This window comes from Camarhynchus parvulus, chromosome 2, assembly GCF_901933205.1.
Source record: "Camarhynchus parvulus chromosome 2, STF_HiC, whole genome shotgun sequence".
In the NCBI taxonomy this organism is placed as follows: Eukaryota; Metazoa; Chordata; class Aves; order Passeriformes; family Thraupidae; genus Camarhynchus; species Camarhynchus parvulus.
In genome coordinates, this window is record NC_044572.1 from 64,885,736 (window position 1) to 64,910,555 (window position 24,820).

Here is a 24,820-nt window from a genome sequence, read left to right on the forward strand (position 1 = left end):
TTACGTAATTCTAGACAGAGAAGACTAGACGGAAAAAGAACAAGCCATTAAAAATAAATAAATAAAAAGAGAAGACTGAGGGGTTTGGCCTCAAAAACCTTCTTGCTGGATTACAGTGTTTACTTTCCCTGGTAAATGTGAAGTAGTTAGTGTTTGACTGGGACAAACATTCTTAGATCTATTTCTTATCCCTAGAGTAATACACAAAGAAAATACCTGCACATTCAGTCTTTGTTCTTTTGTTTTTTCTGTATTTTCTCTCTTTCTTTTATCTTCCTATAGAAAAACATTATTCTTTTTATTGTACACATGAAATAAAGGAACAGAGAATGCTAATGGCCTGCCTGGGGACATATCATCACTTCAGAGGAGGCTTAGCATCCAGGTGCAGATTTGGCTCTGTTTAACTGCTCCCAGGGTTATACTGGGGCCTGTCATTCCTTACTTTCATTGTGATAGTCTGTAAGCCCTCATTTGAAGAAATGATTGAAATGCCCATTATAGTTTAATTCAGAGTTTTAACAGTAGGACAGAACAGGAACTGATTCATGGGTGAGACCCTGAATATGTGTCTCCATCACTCATGACTTTGCTTGCTGTGTGACTAAACCCAAGGTCATTTCTGGTCTAGAAATCCTTTTGGTACACAGTCTATACATTTCTTATTCAGACATTTTCAAAACTTGTTCCCTCCCTCTCTTCCTTCATCTAAGCTTCTTTTATTGTCCATTGCACTCTTCCATCTTAACACTCAAGTCTGAATCCTCTGAAAGGGAAAATCCTTGTGGATTTAAGCAAGTTCAGAATTTTACCTTACATATGTCTCTACACCACTGTCCAGCTTTTGCACACTGTGAGAAATTCAGTGATTCTGTGACTATTTAAAGCAAAGAGAAATTTAACCCCAGGTCAGGTCCTGTTCTCCCATTCATGTACTACTTAAAACACTACTGAGAACACAGAAGTTATTTTAATTGAGCTATGGAAAGATGGGAAAGGTTAGGCATAAGAAATACTTGTGTTGGTTTGGAGCACTTCTTAGTCCTGCTGGTCTAAAAGCTGCTTTCAGAACCTAATTCCTGTAGGGGTGCAGTTGCATGAGGGCAGCACCTCAGTTCTTTGAGGACAGCAGCTTGCTTTTGAGCTAAATCCCCATGTACAACAAAACTGCGCCCCATCAAGTTCTCACAGGACTCCATTCCAGTATTCTGTAACCCAGGAGTAGGGTCAGCCTTTTCTGAAACCAGACACAGGCTATGACTCCAAGGATGGAGCAGTTACAGCTAGCTACAATGTACTCTGTAGCCACAGAAATTCCAGCGGGTTTCCATGATGAGGGAAGGACATGGATGGGAGAGGGCGTATCTGGCCCCCAATTCCTGCACTCTTATCTCAGGCAATAAAAGTGCAACAGAAGCAAAAGGGAGACGACATTATCATAACAAGGCTTTTGTAGCTTGGTGGCTGTTCACATGGAAGACAAAATAAGAGGGGGAAGGAAGGAAGAAAAGGGGACTTGTCTGTTTACTAAAACTTCCAAACAGTGAAAGAGGAGAGGGAAAAAAACCCTGCATTCCTTACCTCATTTAAGCCAAAAGAAATGACGTAGATGTAAAGTATGAGGTCTTGATTATCTATTTTTAGATAATTTGTTGGGCAAGGAAGAAACCTAAATAGGGTTTGAAATGCCTGCCATTTGTGCTAAGGCACAGTCCTGTAATATGTAGACTTGATTACAATGTCTGCATGCCAAGACAAACAAAATAGTGTCCCTGGGAAGAAATACAATATTCCCAACCAGAAGTGCTTGTGAAAAGCTGCTTGTAACCCTGGCAATGAAAGACTTTGAGTGCTGGACCATGTAAAAGGAAAAGAACTGTCTGTACTTTATTAACCAAATCCTCTCTGTTTCATTTATTCCTTCTTCCTCTTCGTTTCACTGTTTTTTTTAGTATCTCAGCAATCACAGGGTGGCAATCAAACTCAGAAGTAAATAGGAACTGTAAAGCCCTGTAAAATGTAGTAGGAGAGGAAAAACTGTCCAAGTTTGTGCCGTCTCTCTTACTGCCATGAGTTTAGAGTGGAAGTTTCATGATTTTTGTCTCACCTGTGCACCTACAGGATGAGGTGGCTGAGGTCTAGCAGGGTCAGGCCTAAGTCAGCAGCAGCACCAGTGAGATGTAGCCAGAAGGACTGTCCCCTTCATAAAGCTTGGAGGGCATTTTCAGGTTCTGGCTGTAGCCTCTGTGTGCCCCTTCCCTTCCCGTACTCCCCCTTTAGATTTATATTTGTATACTTAATAGAGGAGAGTGCCCCACTTCCCCAGGGTAGTTGAGAAACTCAACACACAACTGTGGGCACAATTGTGTCCACTTGCCCTACCAAAGTCTTAGTAGGACAGCAGAGTGCTTCTAATTCTGTTTTACAGATGGAGCTGCTGAGGCTTAGGGATGTTACAGTGCTTATTTCAGAGGAGGAAAAGGAGCCGTCACAAAGCATTGCAGCCAACAGCATGCAGGTTTTTTGCCTGATCTCTAAACTTTTATCTTTTTATGCTAAGACCTGCTCCTGAGTAATGTAACTGTGAATCTATTGAATCAGAAACTGGCAGCCTAATCTGTCTCTGTCCAGTAGTTCCTAGTGTTTGATGGGGAAGCAGAACTACCAAATGAACAGCCTTCCTTATTTATTTGATAGTTCCAATTCAGTTTGATTCTAGATAGAGCAAGAGGCATTAGATACTTGTCTGGGAGGTTTTAGTTTTGCTTTTAAGGTCCTGCTAGAGGTTGCAGGTTACATGTTAGACTCTTACTTGGCCTAGAGCTATGTTGACTCAACTCTACTGATTCCAAACCGTGCCATACTATCAAAATACCTCATCGAGGGGGACCTATCACACCAGAGAGCAGGAAAGCTGTCTAATAGTAAGACTTTATGGAAACATCTTCTGCAAAGGAAAAATGAAAGCACATTTCAGTGGTTATTGTCTTAGGCTGCAGAGCTCTGCTATTTTGCAGAATATAGGCTAGACATCAGAGAAGTCTCATGAAGTGTTATTGGGAACTTGCTAAATTGTTGGAGCACAGTTCCTAAGACTGAAGACAAACTCATCTGTGGAATCTTACCATCTCAAGCCCAGCAACAAGTGGGGTTAGAAGACTATATTTGCACTGATATCTGATCACTGAACACTGAACTCCTGTGTGTGTTGTCTGAGGAGAAATTTGTATTAGTGTATTGCCTGTGCTCCATTATAAGTATCAGAGTAATTGCAACAAGGCCAGGTGCATCAAGTGCATACTGAAAAGTAGAAAACCAGGAGCATAGAGCTTCCTACATGTCCTATTGCTGTTATCAAAGTTGTTAAGGGTATGGGAGTGCCTTCTGCACACAATAGATGGGCTTAGGTCACTTAAGGGCCAATGGGAAGTCACTTTTGCCTCGCTTATTTTATTTGGACTAACTTATTACAGCATTTAAGTACTTAAATCCCATTCATACAAGCAGCAATTAGGAACCCACCTGTCTCCCCGGGTCCAGAGTTCCATTTTTAGAGCAACATGAGTGCTTTAGAGGAGTATGCACAGTCTCTGCCTTGGCTGCAGCACTTGTGGAGGACCCTTATCTTGCGCTGTTCCCATTTCTGGCTGCTCTTGATGGAGACAAGTAACTGAACTTCTTGGGACATAGAAGTCCACACGCCTCTGCATTTGGAATCACAAATGCATAAGTCACTTTTCAAGAGGCTTCTTTACATAACAGATGCTCTCTGAGCATCCATGAAAGCAGTGGACATGTGGACATCTCCTGTTAGAGCAGCACTCTGGCCCCTGAAAGGTGCTTTATGCCAAGCCTTCAGTGGGCTTGAGCAGACACTCCTCTGGGACTGTACTATGAAAACAGTATTTATGGCAGGTATTGAGCAATGTTTATTAAGTCAGGCTACTGCTAAGAAAAGCTGCATGTAGAGGTATTTCTGCCTGTAAATGGCTGCAGCTCTCAGCATCAGTCAAGCTGGGTCACTTTATAGCAGCTCAGAGTGCAGCCTCTGCATATTATTGCCTGATTATCACAGCCTGCTCTTGGCAAGTCCCCGTTTTCTTTTGCCTTTTGGTCTAGACATTACTGTAGTGGAAACTGTCTTAATTTTAAGGAGCTCATTTTTCCACAGGAGATTTGGATGTAGTTTGTGTTTGACATGAAACAGGGCTGCTAAAGCTATAGTTCACACTCCTAGAAACACAAGTGCATAGCATGACAAAAATTGTATATTTTTTTTGTCTATAGGGATGAGGCCCATTCTCGCCTTTCTATTTTTATGTTGGTTTTGAAAACACTTTCTTCGCAGTCAGAGTGGATCAGCCTGCCAGAAAAGGAAGAGTAAAAAGAATGGGTTTGCTCTACAGGAATGCAAGTCAGCACATCAGAAGCCCTTTCTTAAGCAAGCCTCATCGACAGCAAGGTTGAAAATTTTAGCAATAGCAATACCATAAATCATTTGATAACAGCAAGTCTTAGAAAATGCTGAAGGAGCCTAGGATTAAATCTCAGTTCTTCCAGCGAATGACCTGCTTAGCTGCAGACAGAGAGGAAGATACAGACCATTTAAAAAAATCAATAATTCTCTTTCTAAAGAAGTTTTTGATCCAAAGGGTTAAGTACAAGACGAACAGAAGTGTGCACTCTGTTTGAGATAGAGCTAGCAGTAGGTGGTGTCATGAATGCCCTTGTCCTGTGGACTTTACATCCAGTTAAAAGGCTTAGGGTAATAAACCAATTTTTACTGCTGCAGAAGGGCGTATTTACCAGCAGATATCTTCTTTTCTTTTCTGTCTCTCTTTTTATACTGCTTTATTTTATTTGCAGCCCAGGAACTGCCCAAACCAGTCTCTCACAAGATCAAGATCTTACCTGATGAAGCTGAAGTTGTGCTTCAGCCTGAGATTGAGCAGAGTAACCAGAGCTGCTTAAAACTCACCTGCACCTTCACCATCCCTCTTCTCTGGGGTTACACTTACCCAGAAAATGTCAGCTTGCCAAAATCGAGCTGTTTTGAGAGGCTTGTTGACTTTTGGCCACTGCCCTGTAGGATGGAGATGGCTCTGACTGGACCTGGCAAACATCAGCTGCCAGCCAGGCTTGGCTCCCCTGGAATTCTCATTCACAGGCAAGGTGCTACCTGTCCCACCAGCCTGCTGAGGGCTGGAAGGAGCCTAGAAAGAGGAATTCCTGAGCTTGTTTTTCTTTAGTTAGCTGGACTCTCAGGGCATCCCAAATTGTAGCTGCTGTGTAGTATCCCAGATGGTGACACTAAAGTGACAGAGTAGGATGGCTTTCCCTTCTAATTAATTTTTTGAGAGACCTGGGGGAAGAAGAGCATGTCCTAGTTCATTGAGGTTCTGACTTAAAAAAAAAAAAAATTTAAAAAACATACTTTTAAAGCTGAAGCCATCAAACAAGTAAGTTGGTGGCAATACTGAGGTCCTGTGTCTAGATATGGACCTCAGTAGAAATATGGTTTCTTGACAATCAAGTTGTAATTGTTTCCCCAGAGCCGCAGAAGGAAGGGTTAATTTTGGAAGGAGGGTTTGGGTTGGTTTTTTTTTTTTTTTTAAGGAAACTTTGTCTGGGATAAGACTGCTCACAAATGCCAGAAAATGGAAAACTGAGAACTCAAAACACACGTTTTGGGATTCTTTCTTTCTGTACTTTTTTTTCCTCCCTTCTGCTCTGCTTCTTCAATTCTTTAGCATTTAACATCCGATCTCCTTTCATTAAGTTTTTAATTGCTTGCCTGAGGGAAAGAGGTTAAGTTTTACATCTGCTTTTTGATTCTGGTGTACTGTGGTTTAATCACAGTGAGATCATATTTACTCTAAGGGTATTGTTTGCATGCTTGATTTTTTTTTTTCTCTCTCCCTGTTGATGTCACAAAAGGCACACAGCCCTCAGACAGATTTGAAAAGGCCTTTTAAAGTCATGGAACAAGATCACACCCTTCCTTGGGTGGGGGGAAAGGAAACCGCTTACGAGGGTGAAACATATACAGAAAGCTTAGTGAGTTAGGTGTGGTGGAATTTCCCAAAATATTAATAGATCTTGAAGGTAAGTCAGGGGATGTGATTTGTATTCCCAGAAAGAGCAAAGAGAATGGTATTTAAGCACTCCTGTAAAACCCCAGGAGCTCAGAGGGAATGAGAGGAATAAGAGGAATACGTGATGAGCGGGTCAGCGCTCTGCCTGGCTGTAGATGTTTCTGTCGCACGCCGTGTGTGACGCCTGCGATGGCAGCAGCGCAGGGTGGGTGGGTGGTGTGCCAGTTCAGCAGCACCCTGCTCGGTGCCAGGCTGTTGTCCCGGGCTGTTGTCCCAAAGGAGCCTTAGTCCCAGCCATGCCCCTGCCAGCGGAGCCGAGGCCACCGCGTCCGGCTGGCTGCACACAGGAAAGGGAGCGCCCCGCTCCCCTTGAGCTCCTCCTGCTCCGTGCCATCCACGTGGGGTTTGGGATGAGGTACAGCCCTGGCAGTGTCAGAAACAGCTTATTTAACACCTAGGATGTTATGTTTCTATGATTACCTTTGCAATGCCTCTCACCCCCTCGAACTGAAATAAAACTGGGCAAGCCAATAAACCAAAACTCAGTCAACAGATGAAAGAATATCGTTTGAGCAAACAAAGCCTGTTATTTTTTTCCCTCTTGCCAATGTAGAATTATCATTTTGTTGCTCTCAATAGATACGGAGCCAGAAATCTTTCTTTTCAACTCACTTTTCTATTGGGAAACATCAGGCATGGCAATAAGCTGATGCACTCAGTGCAGAATTGAGAAGTATTTTATTCACACAGTCTGGAGCACCAGTTAGGATCTTTGTTTATCCTTCATTTTCACATTTTTCCTTCTTTACTTCCCACCATACCCACTTTTTCTAGCCTCTTAATTCCTTCTTTCATAGACATGCATTTGGATTCCCTCCCAAGCTGCAGGTTCACTGCTGTACCTCAGTTTCGCGAACTACTTTGACAACTACCTACAAAAAAATGGATACAGAAATATCACCTATTTTCTTAAAATTAAGCAGTTGTGGTGCAACGAAAAATGTTCTCAGAACAGAGCATTATCAGTCTCTCATATGTTTATCTTTTTGAATTTGAATCCCAGTCTTGGGTGAACCAATGGACCACATCAGCATCTTTGGCAGGAGTGTGAAGTGCCTGAGCCCTGCTTGGTCTGCTCGTTGCTTGCCCACCCTGCTTGGTGGAGTATTATGCCTGCAAAAACTGGCAGTGAATATTGCAGAGCATGGCAGCCATAGTGCCTACTTTGGCTTACCCAAGTGTGGTCCTGTAAGAGACCGTTCCCATTTTTCCTCCTTAACCTGTCTCACTACCAAAAAAAAAAGTCCCAGCCAGGGCCAACTCTGAAAATCAGGCCTCTCAGGCAGACAGAGGGGCTGGGACAACTTGGTGGAACACTGAATTAAGGCACTTGCCTCTCTGCCCTGCAGAAGGAGGGTTTTCCACATCTCAACCTTCTGGCAGCTTGGTCTATTTTAGCATGCCTAACAGCCTGTGTTCCAGAGATCCACAGGACCAGAGAGTAAGGATACTTAGAGTGGATAAAGACCTCTCCTCCTTATGGCTCTGCTGAGTCTGCTGGCTCACAGCTCTCTCATTAGCTGTGAAGCCAGTCTTCCAAATCTGTGCCTGGAAAACTGCCTTAATTTCCATCCAGCAGGACTTGGAATTGTTTGGGTGAGCAGTGCTTGACCAGAGAAGTATCTTCGCTAAACCAAAAACTTGTGGGTTTTGGTGTTAGAAAGCAAGAGAGTGCCTCAAAAGTAGAACTATGGGCTTTGCCTGAGGTGTGAACTGAAGCATTACCACGGTGAGCATTTGCAGCTGGGCTCCTTATTTCATCATTAGCTGAGAGCCAAGGGAGCTGAGCGTTCCAAAGCCAGGCTCAGGCTGGGTGTTCGGGGTCTTTCCCCTGCTGCAGCTGCAGTAGCTGCAACACCCTGCTAGTGCAGAGGCTCTTTGATAGGGGCTGTGGTAGCACTTCCTGCCTCCTCTCGGTAGCTGTACACTTCATCTTGACATAAAGAGCAAAAGCCTGCGCAGAGCTTGTGGCTGGCAGGGCTGTACATGGATGGGGGCTGTTATGGCCAAGCATTTGCCATTCCATAGTCCCTTCCCCATGTCACTGCCCACAGGGACCTGCCCAGGAACATACCAGGGCAGCTTTGTGTCTGTCAGGTACTGCCTTTGCTGTTCACACTGCCTTCTTCCAGGTTTGAGCAGACCAGCAAAAGACATTTTTCAAAGCTGAATGTCTTATTCAGTGACCTTTGTCAACTTCTGTTAAGCAGCCTTTGTGATAGGTTGCTTGTTACAGATAGACCTGTTACCTACTGTGCCTCAAGAGTTGCTTTCCTTGCCAACACAGCACAATGAATGCTTTATTTCAGGGGCAGTGACAGTGAGAAATAGAAAAGGAGAAAAGAACCGAAGTTAAACTGTCCAATGACTCTTGCACTGAAACCCTTCTGTCAGAAGGCACAATAGAGCTAAAATTTTCCTCTCTTACACCAGTCCTGCTTGTAAGCAAATGGTGTATCTCAGAATAAAACTCACTTTTTACAGGGTTTTCAGAATGATCCTTTTATCTCACAGGCAGATCATTACTGTTGGGCCTAATGCAGCCCAACAGTACATACCTACAAGGCTATGTAAGTGCCTACGTTTACTTTGGAATAGCAGTCATTCATTTTTAAGAAATCTAAAAGATGGGAATCTGTATCAAAAATATTATGAGATGGATAACTAAAAGTCATCCAACCAAAATTAAGCTACTGGTTTGTTCACAGACATTGCCCCCACCTTTCCTTCCTTTGTTCCTCCCTTCCTACTCCCAAGCTAAACATAGGAGAGAAGCTGTTTCTCATTTTAAGAAACAGTTTGCCCAATAATAGAAGAAAGGGGTCCCACCCTCTTTCAGTGAAGAGCAGTGGCAGTTTTCCCAGTCCTGTTTGCACATAAACTCTACACACAGGAAGCAATATTATAAAACAAGACAAAGCCGAACAAAACAATACGCCTCAGCAGCCAAGCACAGAGCAGGGATCAGTATTCTCATATTGCACTTCTGAGGGATGCAGCAGGAATCCTTTGAGCTTATGGTTGGTTGAGCCTTTTCCTTGAGTGTTCATTCATTGTGGAGCTGGCAGAGAGGAATCAAGTGGGCAGCCCTGTGCTGGGAGCTTGGCACCTCCACGCTGGGCCCTTAAAGAGACCATTGTGTTTAATCTCCTAGCATGTCATTTGTTATTCCTGCCTGTGCTGCCATGGCTCTGGGCACCTCACACACTCTCGTTACCCACGTCACTGCATGTGTTTACTCTAACAGAAGTGGTAGATGTTTCCACTCTTCTCTTTAACTCTTGCCTCTTCCCTCTTCTGCCACTTAGCCTCATCAACAAGCACCCGCTTCATCCTCCAGACTATGAATTACAGAATTCTGTCAGTTCTCCTCACTGCAGAGAAGGGCAGTCAAAACAAGTCCTGATCTTCGAAGTATTTTCATGTGTCTTCATCCAGCTGCAGATGTGTCAGCCACCAATTGCAACAGGCTGAGGAGAGAGTAGACACCCTTGACAGTTCTGTAATAGACCTCATTTATACAACTGAATTTGGCATGAAGTTCCTTCAAGATTTGAGAAGAAAAATAGTTTATAGAGTCTTCTTTTTTTAAGTTTGGGTTCTGCAAATAGAACAGCTGACAGTTTTCAGAGCAGCATCTCTTGCTTACTGGGTCAGGCATCGTAGGTGTAAAAGAAAGAATCTGAGGTCTACAGAGAATACAATTCACACCTTTCCAGCTTTTATCTAATGGACTTTAAATGCCATTAAAGGAAACCTCAGACAGAAGTTTCAAATCCCAGGTTCACTTTATCTAGAGGGAGCTTGAAAGCTTTACTTTTGTCTCAACCAATGTAGAAAGTTGGGACCATGAGCACTGTAATCTGCATTTGATCTTGAAAGTATCCATTTCCCTTACTTTTAGACAGTTTCTGACAGTCAGCAGAGTCAGCTGAGCCTTTTCCTGCAGTATGCTCCAGCTAAAATCCCCAGGCAGCAGTCATTAGGGTCAGGCTCCATTTTCACTTTGACCTGCTGACAACTGAGATAGCTCTTTGTTTAACAGAAGACTGTAAAACTTCCGATTTTCAGTGATTTTACATAAGATGCTTTCTACTGCACTCATGAGCCCAGGGTTCAGAGGAATTTAAGCTTCTTGAGAACAAATGTGGGGTTTTTTTGTTTTGCTTGTACAGAGTATTAACACCATGGGGGCCTGACCCTGGCTTCAGCTTCCAGACATCCCAGTATTGCTAGCAAGGCTTGACACAGGAGCTAAACTGAGTCTTTCCAATCAACCATTAGCTGTAGAGAAGCACTCATTACTTGAAGTAGGGCTGTCACAACACTGGGAGCTCAGGAGAATGGAGCTGCTGCACAGAGACCACAGGGACTTTTGGATTTTGAAGAGGGCACCACTGCTCCTATCATGTAGTTAATTTAACTGGACCAAAGGAGAGCAACAGACACTTCCAGTATTAGTCTTATTAAAAGAAGCTGGTAGCTGCCAGTATCTTCATTTTATGAAATGCAGCTGATTTCTATAACAAATTTTTTTTCCCTATCTACCATCAGGTATTTTTCCCCAGCCTTTACAGAAAATTTTGTAGCTGTGCATCTGTTGCCCTCCCTTTTATTTTTCTTTTTTATTGGAAATATAAAGTCCCTTTAAAGGGACTTCTGTGCAACTTACTACTTGGAACTTGAAAACAAGTTCCAAGACAATTTTCTCATTGCCCTTTCTCTAGGAAACAGACTAGGTTTTTTTAGCATTTAGTAAAACAAAAAGGTCACTGCTGTGCTTTTGTCTTCTCATATCAGATCTTAGTGCTTACTTGGTGCCAGTTCTCAGACAGTTGAGTGGGCAGATCCATGCCTCTTCAGAGCAATTAATTTCATGTAACTGTCCCCACTCTCTGAGTTGATGATATCAATGAGAAGGAATATATTGATATACGGGCTACAGTGCCCACAGAATCAAAAAAATATTCAGATTTGTCAAATCTTTGGAGATAAGGCCCACAGGTGTTGAAAGATGTCTTTGATCAGACTTCTTCCGTGTGTTGAAAAGTAGAGACAACCATTGTGATCACCACAGCAGGTTAAAGGTACCTGTGGTTTCCAAACGCTTGCTGTCTGTGGTCACAATTGCATTTTTCTCAAGGCTGGTTCTGCTGACTCGTGAAAGTGACTGTGACACTGTTTCTGAAGCTCATACTAAGCAATCCTGTGAAGGAAGAATGAAGTCAGGGAAAACACAGAAGGTTTGCTTAGCAGGAGCAGTGCCTTTGCTGCTGGCACCAAGCAACAGGCTTAGTGTTTCTGGTCCCAGTGCTTATTTGGAGGAATGTTTTTCCTGCTTCACTGCTCCATCAGTGACTGGTGCTGGTGGCATGGCTCTGGGCTATTTAAAAGGCCTTGGGGAAATGGCTGTGAAACAAGTGGCAACCAATTAGTATAATTCACATACTGGTGCCTGAGTTAACACCAACAATGAGAATCTGAAGCTGTTTGCAGCAAAGAAGTTCCTGAAGCACATCCAGAAAGTGTTAACATGCTGCATGCCAGGTGGTGAGAAGGTCACTGGGACAGAGATAATGAGGAGCTAGAAAAAAAAAATTCACATGGGAACTTTTATCTGCTCTAATTCTACCACCATTTCAGCTTTGTTCTGAGAATTGCTTTGCTGTAGAAGCTAATCAAGCTTTTCAAATACCTTTAAACACCAAAGTATAGAAGAATACACATTTATCATTGATTTAGCCTGCTTGGTTAGTGCCTCCCCCACCTAGCTGTAATCTTCCTCCTTTAAACAACTCCCCAGTGAAAGTCTTCGTTAAGTTGCACAGGCTCTGGTCCCATTAGTAGATTTCTCCTGTGAAAGATATGCTAGAAAAAATGTGGAAAGATAAGAGATTGAGTTGAATATTCAGATTAGGCAGAGGCTTTTGTTTTCTGAGCTTCAGACTCCACTAAGCAGCCTGGTTGACGCAGCAAGAGCATAGAGGTAGTGCTCAAGAAGAGACCACTGGTTTTGACCATGCTTAAATAATAGTTTTACAATCCTGCCAAGGCATGGACAAAAATTGCTCCCTGCTTTATCTCTGTTGGGATATCTTAGTGTTGCTGACTGATGAGCTGAGTAGCCATACATCAGAGGGAATGGTGGGCCCCAGTGCTGCTGTTTACATGGGAGTTCAGAGTGGCAATCCTGCTTTTCCAAGCCAAAGCTTAATTTTTACCAACCTCACTAATGATGCTGATGAAATGTGAAGCCAGTGTTTCTCATACATTTGAAAGCTGATCTCCCATTCAGAGAAGAGGAAACTGATCTCGTGCACCCCATTTCAACACTGCATGTCTTGGGAAATGCAAGTTCACCTACCTTTTATGTGATACCTGAGCTTATCCCCTTCCCATCCACCAGTCAGCCCTGCACACAACCTGCTGCACTGAGCAAGGTCAAACTAAAGTCTCTGTCTCGAGGAAGCATAGGAATGATGGGAAAACATCAGTGTATCAACAGGGAAAGATATAACAAGTGAGGGATGATTAAAAGAAAAAGTTCTGAAATGTCCAAGGAGGATGATAAATATGACAGATAAAAACACTTAACTGTACTTGACGCTATTCCTTTGACATAGGAAAGATAAATCTTTAAGGCAGCTGCATATCCTTTTTGGTGGATTAGCACCATTTCAGTTTGTGTACTGCATCCAAATATTTCAGCTTGAACACTTCAGATCCAGGGCTCTGTATATTTTTTCAAGTGCTACAATCAGATTATAACCATCTCTGCTGACCACCTTCACTGAAAGCCGGGCAGTCATGAAGCAATTATTTCCAGTATGTCTGGAAATATCACCAGAGCCAAGAAATTAAATCTTCATGGCCTTTTTGAGGGTCCAAGAATGTTAGTGCAGACAGCCTGCCTACTTTCCATTGAATACCTTGGCCAGTTTCTCAGAACTGGATGTGCCATAGAGGCCTGCAAAGAAAGAGGAAAGGGAGGTGGTTCCATCTGGGAGAGGAGGCGGTACTTATTAGTAATGCGTCACAGCCAACAATCTTACATCAACTCAGAGCTGGCTTAAAACTGCATAGCAGAGGTACTGCTGGGACTAGAACCCCAGCAGGAGATAAGTCAGGGCAAGCTGCAAAGCCTGCCTGGAACTCTGGGCAAATGCTTGGGGGTAGAGCTGTGTGAAGTTCCTTGTGTTAATGGTACTGCTCCACTTGACATAATCAAGCAAAGTGCATCTAAGAGTGCTTAAACTATGTTGACACAAGTCAAAGACACTCCTTGGCAGCCTGAAGACTCCCCTTAAGTTACACACAGAGGCTCTTAGTGGTGCTGGTTAATACCTACGTTCTTACATTCTTTTAGATGGGCACTGCTTTTCTCATGGCACCGGCATGACCCCACTTGGGGTCACTGGGCACATTATTTTTTAGAATTATATTTTTCTCTTGAAGGTCTTTCTATAGAAGGTGGACCTCAGAGGAACCATGTTCTTTGAAGTTTTGAGGCAGCAGGGGAGGAAGGGTTTTGTCTATTAAGCTACTGCTATGCTATGCTGTACCCCTGAAGAAGTTTGCAGAGAGTGAGAAGGCACGAAGCTACACACAAAGATGAGCATCGTAGCTCAAAGCCTGTGACGTTTTGTCAACTCATTTTTAGATACTTTTTCTTACTAGGTGGTCTACAGATCCATCACTTTTAAGGCCACCTGCAGGTGTTAGCTAAAAAAAGCCAGGCCACTGTCTTTGCACTAAATGGGATCTACACCTCCATGGAAAGTCTTTTGGGGCCCCACAAATGTAAAACTGTTTGGGAAAAATTACTCTGGATTACTCACTCCTTGCGAGTCTTGCTCAGGTTTATTTTTAATGGCTGCTGGCTGGCTGTAGCAGTACATAGAGCACGTTTGTAGGGAAGTCAGTGTCAAGAGATGAAGGTACAAACCCCTCATTCACAGGAAGAGCACCTCAGTGCCAGGAGCAGATCTCTCCTGACTTTCTGTCTGTTCAGGTGACTAGGCCATATAAAGTGCTTCTATCTGACCCACTGTTGCTGGAAAATTTCTCACTAGCAGTGTTGTTAATGCATAAGCGTCTCATTTTCCCAACTTGGGACAGAGGAATCCTGTGCTGTATGATTTTTTTTTTTTTTTATTTCCTGCACACTTCTTTTTCAAATTCAGTTCTTATTTCCAACCACTTAGAATGTGCTTGAAGATATAGAAAAATTCTGTCCTGTTTGTTGACTTGCTATTCTTGCCTTTGTTTCTCCACAGAATCTTATGGCAAGGGCCCTGTATGACAATGTCCCTGAGTGTGCAGAAGAGCTGGCCTTCCGCAAGGGAGACATCCTGACGGTGATAGAGCAGAACACTGAGGGGCTGGAAGGATGGTGGCTCTGCTCCCTACACGGCCGCCAAGGCATTGTCCCAGGCAACCGCGTGAAGCTCCTGATAGGTGCCGTGGTGCAGGACAGCCCTCCTGGCCAGGATGTGCCCAGCTCAGGATTGATGAATCAGCCCTTCAGCCACCAAAAGATCTACCAAGTGCCGAGCTCGCACGCCTCAGCACGGGACCCTGTCTACCAAGTGCCGCCTTCCCACCAAAACCAGGGAATTTACCAGATACCCACTGGTCATGGTCTGGTGGGACAAGAGATTTACCAGGTGCCACCCTCCATGCAGAGGTGTATTGATGGTCCAGCTGTGACTAACAAGGTGTGTGCATTTGCTTTTACTTCGTAGCTCCAAAGCAGCTCACTTATGCTGAGAGAAGTATGGGATTCAGGTTCCTCCCAGGCTGAAGCACATTTGGCCTGTGGCACTCTCACATTTTATGTTCAAAAGAGCTGCTGCAACTCATCTTCCTCTTCATGAACTCTCCCACTTGTTAATGAACAGTTACATCATCTGCCCAAGTAATTTTAGTTTAATTAAAAATTATATACTGTCTTGCTGGAGCAGTCCCAGTGAGTCTAAACTACAAGGAGGAATCAGTGATTGATGTGACAAGGGCCATACTTGTAGGAGTGAGGAAACAAGAGTATGATGATAATGAAGGATGTTTTAATACTAAACCTAAACCTTTTAAGAGTGCACTCGATGTTTATCTAAATTTCTTGGTTGAAAGTGAGAGCTGCAGCAGCTCCATGATGCAGCCATTACTGCATTATTGCATTTTGCAAGGTTCCCCCCTTATTCATGCTGTTCTTCTTAAGTTCTCCCCATCTTCTGCCACTCCCTCATTTTACCTTCACAGGATACCTGCCAAGTATCCTGGTGACTGAAAAGGATTAAGGAAGATACCCAAGGAAGGAAATATTACAAAGCCAAAAGGAAATTCTTTCAGTTCCTCCATTCCCAGTTCAACAGCTCCAGATATCAGCCTCCTCCTTACCTTTAGAGCTTAGAGCACAGCATTAATATCCAATTTATGTGAGTGGATGATGGCTCTCTCAGGAAGTTCTTTACTGGTTTAAACTTTCATCTAATTTAGTTTGGCAAGACTGTCTGTTTTGTGTTTTTCCCCCACATCACCCACAAGTCAGCCTTTTTCATATCAGGCCTTTGGAAGACATCTTCTAATGCTTTTATTTCCTTGTTATAATTTCATTTTCCTTGATAAGAATAAATGGATTTTTTGTCTTCTGAGCAAGAGAGAAAGATGTGTGAAACCATTCCAAGTCAATTTATAAAGAGGTTTGCTTGCTCAGCTTTTCCATAGTTATGCTTTATAGGCTGTGCAGGAAGATAATACAAGAAAATTGCACTTACTGCACAGGCAGAGATAGGAGCTTTGTTGGAGCAATTACATGAGTTTTCTTGATAACTCCCATGTATTTTCTCTCATTTCCTTCTTTCTATATAGACTACATACACTGAAATATTTTCCAGGATACTCTTTGCCTATCCACAGTGGATACCCTCCAAGGTAGTTAGTGAGCACCTGGTAAAGTCTGTTGAGGGGGCAGCACAGAAGAGATCTCATTTTAGGGTATGGCTGCAGGAAACATTTTACAGCACTGTTCAGAGATGCACCATACAGCAGATCTGCACTAAATTCTGTAGGAAAGCCCAAGGAATTCGTTTGGAATGAGCACTATGTACCTTCATTTTAGTACCTGACATGCCTAAATACTGTTAGGATAGTTTGCTTAGCATAATTAATGTTAGTTTCTATTCCACACAGAAAGAATTTTCCAACTGATAAGAGGTTTCTTCTCCCTCCTCCCAGCCTCTCCAGCTCCAGTGAAAATAACAGGACATTCTGCATAAACCTGTTGGCTGCTAGGACTGTGTTAAAACCCTTGAAACACTAAGAGACTGAAATATTTTTTTAGTTTTAAGTGCAAAGTTCTTGTTGAGATACAAATATCAGAAGCTTTGAAGCACCTCTTTTCTCCAAGTTTCTGCTGAGAAATTGTTTCAGCAACCTTGATTATGATTTTTTCTGAATTCAAGTCACCTTTAGAAAGTTATCTATTTGTCAGAACTTGTTCTAATTTAATCCCTTGCAACCTATGAAAGACCAGCTATGCTGCTCACTGTAAAATAACTAAACATACATGTTTATAAAGTATTTCATCCTCAAAGTAAATGCCAACCAGCTTAGCCCTAGCCAATATTTGCTACTTGCTTTAGTCCTGACTTAGATTTATTTAGCCCAAGAGTCCTTAGTCTCAGTATCAACTGTGTTGTATTGAGGCTGGCAAACCTCATGGCAGCATCCTGCTTTGACCAGAGGTAGATATGTCTTTTGCTCCTTGCAACTGCTCAGTTCTAGACTAAAAGGAACACATTGGGATTGAATCTGTGACAGGCAAGAGACAACTTAGCAGTGAAGGAAGTGTCTGAGGTAAAACTACTCCATTCTATATCATCCCAATCTTGCTAAGCTGCTTTTTTACAGCTACAGCTGCAACTCTGCTAATGCCTTTGTGAAAGAAAAGCCTAATTAAAGGGAAGCACTTTAGCACTTGTCTCCTTTGTATGAGGAAACAGTCTGCCCTCCAAATCCTCCTCCTCTAGGGATCAGTAAAAACAATCCTTAATATTAAGAAAAGCTGGGCATCTTGGAGGTTTGAATTGGGGTCTCTTTGCTTTGTCTTCCAAAATGAATGATATCTTTTCTCAGACTTGTGACACCTGCTTCAAAGGCTTAAATGAGCCACTCTGCCTCCTTCCATCAGCAGAACCAGCTGATCAGCAAGCTGTGTATTTTGGTAGCTGTAACGACATTGAGAGGTTTTACTGCAAGTTCTTGCTGTATGCAAGTCTTCTGCCTTCCCACAGCAGGAGCTAGAGAAGAAACCTGTGTCCTCTGGACGTCATTCTAAGCGGGACCAGCAGCAGTTTCTGTGCCATCCCTTTCTGCACGTGTCTGCTTGCTTCCCTTGTGCAAACGTGTGGCTTGGCTGCCATACAGGTTTTGCAGGCAGGGCTTAGGAGCTGCTGTCAGGCAGGAATTGTCTAGCCTGGAGCAGCAGTAAATCAACAGCAGGCATGTTATTAAGCTGTGCTGAGGTAACCCATCTCCTAACCCAGCAAGGCAGAGCGAGTCAAAAAGGAGTCCTGAGGCAGGTAATTACAGTGATTAATTGATCCTGGCCAAACTGGTTGCTGACTGGTTGGCTCCCTCTGTCAAATGAAAATAGCACCTTCTAGAACTCACTCTACCAATGACAGAGATAAGGAGCCTTAAAATTAGTCTTGGTTAGCCCCAGGCTTTTGCAGCTCTGCTGAAAGTTCAGTCACAAACCCCCAAAGCGTGGAGAGCATCTGAGGAGTGTAAAGAGGTGGAAGCTGTGTCTTAGAATTTATTCCCTCTTTCTGTGCTCTCCTTTGGAATTTACTCTCTTTTGCTGCAGCCAGCAAAGAGAAAGAACCTTCAGACAAATCTGACATTCAGGAAACCTGGATTTTATCCTTGTCGCAGAATTCTGCATGGTCTTGAGTGGTGCTTTTGCATCTCATCTGCAAAATATGTGGGTTAATTTTGAGGGAACTCTTTCTGTACAGATTGCTTTGACAACATCCTTTCGGAAAGGTGCCAACAGAGCACAAAGCTTCTTTTGCATCTGATTAATCATTAGTGATTAATCATTAGTTCACCCCTAAGCTGTGAAGTAGGGAAAGCTACACATGAAAAAAAGGTCACTGCCACAATGTAAGTACTCATTTTCTGGTTCAGTGTTTCCCCTAGCTGATCTAGTTGTGCTGTCCCTGCCATCCTGAAAATAGCATTGGCCAAAAAAATTAGAGGAATTATTTCCTTGTTGGAAAACAGCTTTCTGGAGGAACCAATAGCTATCAGGAGAGCTGTTGGTCAAGGAAACTCAGCACAAAACAGAATGAGGCTGATGTTTGTCCAGGGAAGAGACCGGACTGTGGGAGTTACCAGCCCTGAGCTACAGCTCCCAAAAGGCGCAGACCAACTCAGGCAAATAGAGATTAATGCCAGCTTGGAACAATTCACTTTTTTTGTTTGTTGGTCTGTTTGGACTGGAACGCTGCGGTTCAGGAAACGCTCAGATTTACCCACCTTTTAAAAGTGGATAGAGCGGAATAGGGAAGGAACTCATCTTCATCCCCAGCCTATTTCCCAGTATAAACATGTCCTTGACAAATCAAGGGTTTCACACCCCACCATCCTACTTTATCAAGAGGTCACTGCCTTCAGCAGGAGGTTTGGGTAAACCATGGCTATGGGAATGGACCTTGTTCCCTGGGTTTTATTTATGTTAAGAGTCATGCTGGTTCAATGCACGAGACAGTAGAAACACCACCCCACAAGCAGCACCACCCTGACAATTTTGGCACAGACTTCAGGGGCAGGAGCCAGTTAGCCACATTATGACATTTTTCCTTCCAATTACACAAGTACTGTCCTAGCTGGGAAGAAACAAATGGCTCCTTATAATATTAGTTCCAGAAATAAGCCTGCCTTTACATTATTGTCTTCTTTTCATTGCCTATTTTCACATTTATGAAATAAGAAGAGAAAGACATTAAGCACAGTAAAGAGTTGTGTGACAGATCATTTTGTTATCAGAAAGAATGAGATCATATCTAGTGTTTTGCAGTTTGTTGGTAAAATGTATTTACATTCCAAGATAATGTCCCCATTTACCCTCAGGCCTGAAATACCACAGTTTCCTGTGATGGGGTTTCCATAAATGGCCCTAGCAGTGATCATATAGTCATTCTGCTCTTCTGCTTTCACATTACAAACTCTGCTTTGGGGAATTGTATCCCTCATAACAGAATACTGCTTCTGTGTTAAAGTGCTGAACACACAGGAAGTTTGCTGAGTGCAGCAGCAGTGGTAACACATACCTCAACGCTCAGAGCTCGCTTTCACAAAGTGTGCTCTAAAGGATGAAAATACCTCAAGTTAAATGCAAGCTCAGTGGTTAAAACAGCGCACAGCTGTTTTCTTAGGCTCGGGAGTTTCCCTTGTAACTTTCCATGTGACGTTAATAGGAGAACAACCATTTTACTGATAAAAAGTCAGTGCAGTTAATCCCTCATCCACGAGTCAGAGTGCGCAGTAGTTAGTCACTGATGTGATTTGTAGAGAAGTATTTCAAGAAAAAGACTGCATTTTATTAGGCTGAGCAAATATATGAGCTCAACATTACTCCCTGTTCCTCCCTGAGCACAGGGCTCTTTTTCATCAGTTCTATTTGTAGACCAGAGGCATGCATTTTTCCCCTGGAGTATCAGAAAAAAAGGCCAGTCCTGCAGTCTCATCCAATAACTGAGGTCTCCAGGGACACAAACCTGTCTCCCCAAGAGCAGGATCAAACCTTTGCTAAAAATAGTAAAACAGTAGTAATAGTAATAATAAAAGAAAAATGCAAGCTTATGGGCTCTTTCTTGGTGGTTCAAAACCTAACTGAACCTTTAGGTTATGTCTGAAACAAAACACCAAATTCAGGTAATTCAAATTGCCCTCTAAGTACTAAAAACTAAGCGCAGCAGCAGAGCATTTTAGGAAAAAAATCCACATGAGTGGAAAACTGATTATTCAGAAAGTGAATCTCATCATAAGGAGGAAGTGTGGTTTCTGGAGATAGGAAATGGGTAGATGAAGACAGGTTGCTGGCCATCAGAAAATACAGTTCTAGTGAAATCTAAAGTCTTGGCGGGCATTCCATGATTTTTTAGATGTTTTGATTTGGAGGATGACTAATTAGCATCCGAATATCATCGTTCCATATGTTTGCGTGAAACATTTCAGTTTTTCTTTTTTATATAGCAGTGGCAGTATTGCATCTTTTTTTTTTTCCCTAACATGAATCTAAATTAATCTTTCTCCCCAAACAGACTGTTAAAATGGGTGCAAAGTGAAATCAAGGTAGCCGAGTTCCTAGGAGACAGGAACCTTCCATAAGCCAGTCTATCCCTAATCCTTCAAAGATGGTAATATATTCCCATTGGGTCTTACCATCACAAGTTTTAAATATACACAGACAGTCGTGACTGAGGTCTGGCAAAAAAACAATTAAGGATGGAGTTTATATCTGTTTAAAAGGTGTCTTTGCCTTCCATAAACTTGTCAAAGCAAGCTGTGCTAATCTAAACACCACTTACTAGAAGCACTTGTCTGTACAGCTGCCCTGAGATACCCATGCAGAAATGGAGCCAATACAGCTTGTGAGCCAGAGAGCCTCTACAAATGAAATAAAATCAAATCAAGCTTCTTTCTCATGGAAGGTTTTATTTGCCTCTCTCTCTCAGAGCAGTGTAGTTCCCAATTTAAATGATTTAGGGGCACTTCCATTGTTTCTGCCCAAGTGTACCTCTGAGAACACTCTTGTGGAATTGAAACTCTCTGGCAATGCTTCGTCTCAACCATTTTTTTGCCCGCTGGGAAATGCCGATTCACAAAAACTGAAATTGATGACAGGGAAGGATCTGTTCTGAGAAATGTCTTAAAGGAAGGGAAGCAAGAAGTCATGGAAATACCCTGTTACAACAATTCCCAAATGAAGCTTTCTCCCTAATCTAGAAATTCAATGTAGGAGGGAAGAAATAACAGAAAAAAGATGAAGCACCTGAAAAGAATTAAAATTATTTGTATGAACTGAACCAAACTGGCTTTTGATTGTGAGCCTTTAGGATTTCATGTCATTCACAGCAAGACACAATCTGCCCTATCTTAACACCTCATCCTTTTTCTTTCTTTCCTCTCCTCTGCCAAACTTGCCCTAAACTTGGGCTTCTGTCTTTGAAAAGAGACAGTCATAGTATTAGCAGCACAGAAAGCAGGCACTGGTTTGCAGTTGGTTCTTCATGTGATGACCTTTTTAAAGTGGGGAGACTAGACAGGCTGGGGTGGCCAAAGCAAGATACTCTTTTTTATCGTGGACAAGAGACACAAATGCTGAGGTGCTGAGTTTTGCCACATACTTTTCATTTATCAAAACTGCAGCTCAGACTTAATCACAGTTTTCCAGAGAATACTTTAGCAGACACTCATATTTCTCCACTAAAACTTATCACACAATAACTGGGGTGGATTCTTTTTCTGTAAGACCCATCCATAGACATTATTTCAGAGTTCATGCCTCTTCTATTACCAGTCCTGTAACACATCAGCTTTTTAGCTCTATTGGCCAATGCATGCAAAAATGATGATGTCTCTGTCTGCCTGAATACGAGTAATTTTCATGGAGATGACATGACACTGGTAAATCTCTTCTCAAGAATGTTGGACAACTATCGTCTTCATACTCCTCTTTAAATGCTGGTAATTTAATAGTAATGGTATCATTTGCTCATCTCTCTTGTTCTCTTCCTCTCCTCTCAAAAATGGGGCATTCTCAGAAGTGTTGGTTTGACTGTCTTTAATTACATTTTGTGAGCAAGAATGACTCTTACCAGAATCTTGGAAATACCCCTTCCCAGTCAGCCTTGCAGTTCAAGGCCAGCCTGTTCCACTGAAGCAAGCAGAAATGTTGCTCATAACACAACTGGCAGCAAGCCCTAGAGCTGATGTGAGAGAGAGCAGGATCATGTCACGAAAACATCATAAAAATAAAAAAAAAAATACCCAGTCAAATCTTGACAGTGACAAAGCTGTTGAGATTTTTTTTGTGTGTTTTGTACAGCTCATTTAGTAAGATCTGGAGATACAGACCTTTTTATCTGCATTTAGTTTGCAATCATGAACATCAGTGAGAAAAAATTCAACACTATCATCTAAAGCTACAGCTAGTGCAAGTTCAGCACTATTCCACCACACTTCGTAGAGCCCTGTCATTTTATACTAATCAGAGCTTAGAACATTTGTGTAACTCCACAGATTTATTTTTTTTAATTGTTTGGAAAGACTATAAACCTGTGCTTCAGATTTAGGAAAAAAACAAAACTTAAAAATACTGTAATGACGCTGCTTTTGTGTACTGATTAATGGAAGAAGTCCTACCAGAAGTTAAAAATTCAGAATTAGGCTAGTTGCAAAGCAGTTGGTTATACCCTTTTCACCAGCAGTGAGGGTTTAAATCCAGGCCAGCTTGTGATGTCACATTTTTTATCTTAAATTTGTTTTACAACTTGTCCTCTATATCTTCAAGACTCACAAGCCAAAACTCGTGTAATTCTTGTTGAAATAATACAGCCTCAAAATTGTAACGCCCATTTTCCTTACATGCTGTTATGACAGTACCACAGGGGCATTTTTTAAGAGTGGGCATCCACTGGTGAGGCACTTCATAGGCACATTTAAAAGTTTCTGTTTAAATGCCTGAGCCTGAAGAGTTAAGCATTTTTTACACACCATGAGTAAGTGACATCTGGACCTGCTTTGGGTTTTGAGAGCATTAACAGCAGAATCTTCATAGGTGTAGTTCTTGGACAGCACATGGAGATCGTGTAGGAGAAAATAAGCAGGTTTTTTAAAGATAAAAGCAGCATCAAGAAATAAACGAGCTCTGTACCCGGGTAGTGTTTGTCATGTGTCCTTATCTTCACACATCTGAGTATTCTAAGAAATCTCAGTGGTGAACGCCCCCTCAGAAACAGGCAGAGGTGTCACAACACGCCTTGGTGCCGCGGTCCTTCTTGCCGCGTGCTACAGCTGATAACTCGCTCAGCCCAGAAAATCGATACAGCCATTTCTGTCAATTTCCTATTGCCTTGCAGACACATTTGGGTCTTAGCACTAGAAACAACTCATAGCTGGGCTACAAGTCCAATGCATCAGAAAAAAATGCCTCCACAGACTTCCTTTCCTCCATCCTCTTCCAACTTGTGAGACTTGATCAAAGCTCTCCAACAGCTCAGTCTTGGCAGAAAATACTACACCAGAACATTTTATAGTGGCCCAATGTTCTTACATTATTTGGATTAAAATAAAGTGCTACGAGTTCATGATCTTAAGACCTGTAGCAAATTACAAACCCAAATAGTGATAAGAGTATCCTTAGCACATGTGAAACTCCAACCTTTACTCGTTGGCAGCAGGGAAATACACTGTCATTGTATAGAGAAAATAAGTAAGTAAAAACATGATTGCCTGTTTTTTTCAGAGCAGGCAACAGAAAGTGATATGGTAGGTATTACTGTCAGGAAATTTATTATCAGTCGCTGGAAATCCTGATGCAGGTTGCAGAATACATGAGTGGAAACTCTGTGTGCTTTCTGTAAAAATGACAGTTTTAGCCAGCTAGCCAGGTTGTTTCAAATACCTAAATTACCTGTGTGCTTTTCAACCCAGCCTTCCTGCAGTTCAACTTAACCACTGAAACTTCCCCAAGGGGAAAAAAATTGCAAAACATTTAAAGAGACACACATGGCTTCCTAAGTACATGCAGCAGAACAGAAAGAAGGGCTAAGAAGTGGTTCACTACCTGATCTGACATAATTCAATGGCTTCTGTCACTGCCTTGCAAAAGGCTAGGACTTCAAGCGAATAGGGAGTTCTTTTCCCCTTAATTCTCTCTGATATTTCCCTGTATTCTCTTTGTTTGTTTTATGCTTGTTCCAAGCCTAAGAGAGCCCAGGTGGCTGTTACATATCCACTTAAGGGGATCAGCAACAGAATTTCAACAATTCGATCTTCATGTTAAATCTAAAGAAATAATTTACAACAGTAAACAGACATGACTTTTTTTTTTCATTTCCTTACACTTTGATTCATTTTTCCCACACCCAGGCTTTATGCAGCCCCCTTTTATGCACCACCACCTGGGCAGAACTCTTCCCAGGGTAAGCAGTGGATTGCAGCAGCTCATCAGCTGCTGAGCCTTGCCCGTGGGGTGAAATAGAGGAGAGGACAGCATCATGGGGCGAAATATGTTTTAATACAGTTATTTGTCTCAATTTAAAATATATGCCACTTCTTTCCCACCTTTAAAAAGCACTATTTAAAATCTATTTTAAAAGCAGTCAGCAGGCATCAGTGGGCTCTTGGGGTTGAGAGACCATACTAGGAAATACCAGGCTGCCCTTTTAGTTCCCCTCTGCCTGTGATTTGGGTGAGTCAAGGTGTTGCAGAGATGCAGTGTACCTCTGATCAGTTCTGTCACCTGTAAAACTCCCTTGTTTCCCATCATTCTGCGTATCAGGAACTGCAGTTCATGAGAACAGGCCAAATTCTACCCTCATAGTGCTGCTATAAACTCAGAGTAATTTTGTTTGCTTCAGTAGGTTTATTTGCTC

The 24,820-nt window shown here is 42.4% G+C and overlaps 1 protein-coding gene across 2 annotated transcripts in view; it reads left to right on the plus strand.

Annotated features, from left to right (window-relative positions):
- The window catches only part of NEDD9 (neural precursor cell expressed, developmentally down-regulated 9), a 36,348-nt gene that overhangs the window by 1,661 nt on the left and 9,867 nt on the right, over positions 1-24,820 (plus strand). For both annotated transcript variants that reach the window (XM_030971227.1, XM_030971228.1), the window contains exon 2: positions 14,432-14,872. In XM_030971227.1, coding sequence (XP_030827087.1) covers positions 14,432-14,872 — 441 coding nt within the window. The remainder of the gene's footprint in view (positions 1-14,431; positions 14,873-24,820) is intronic.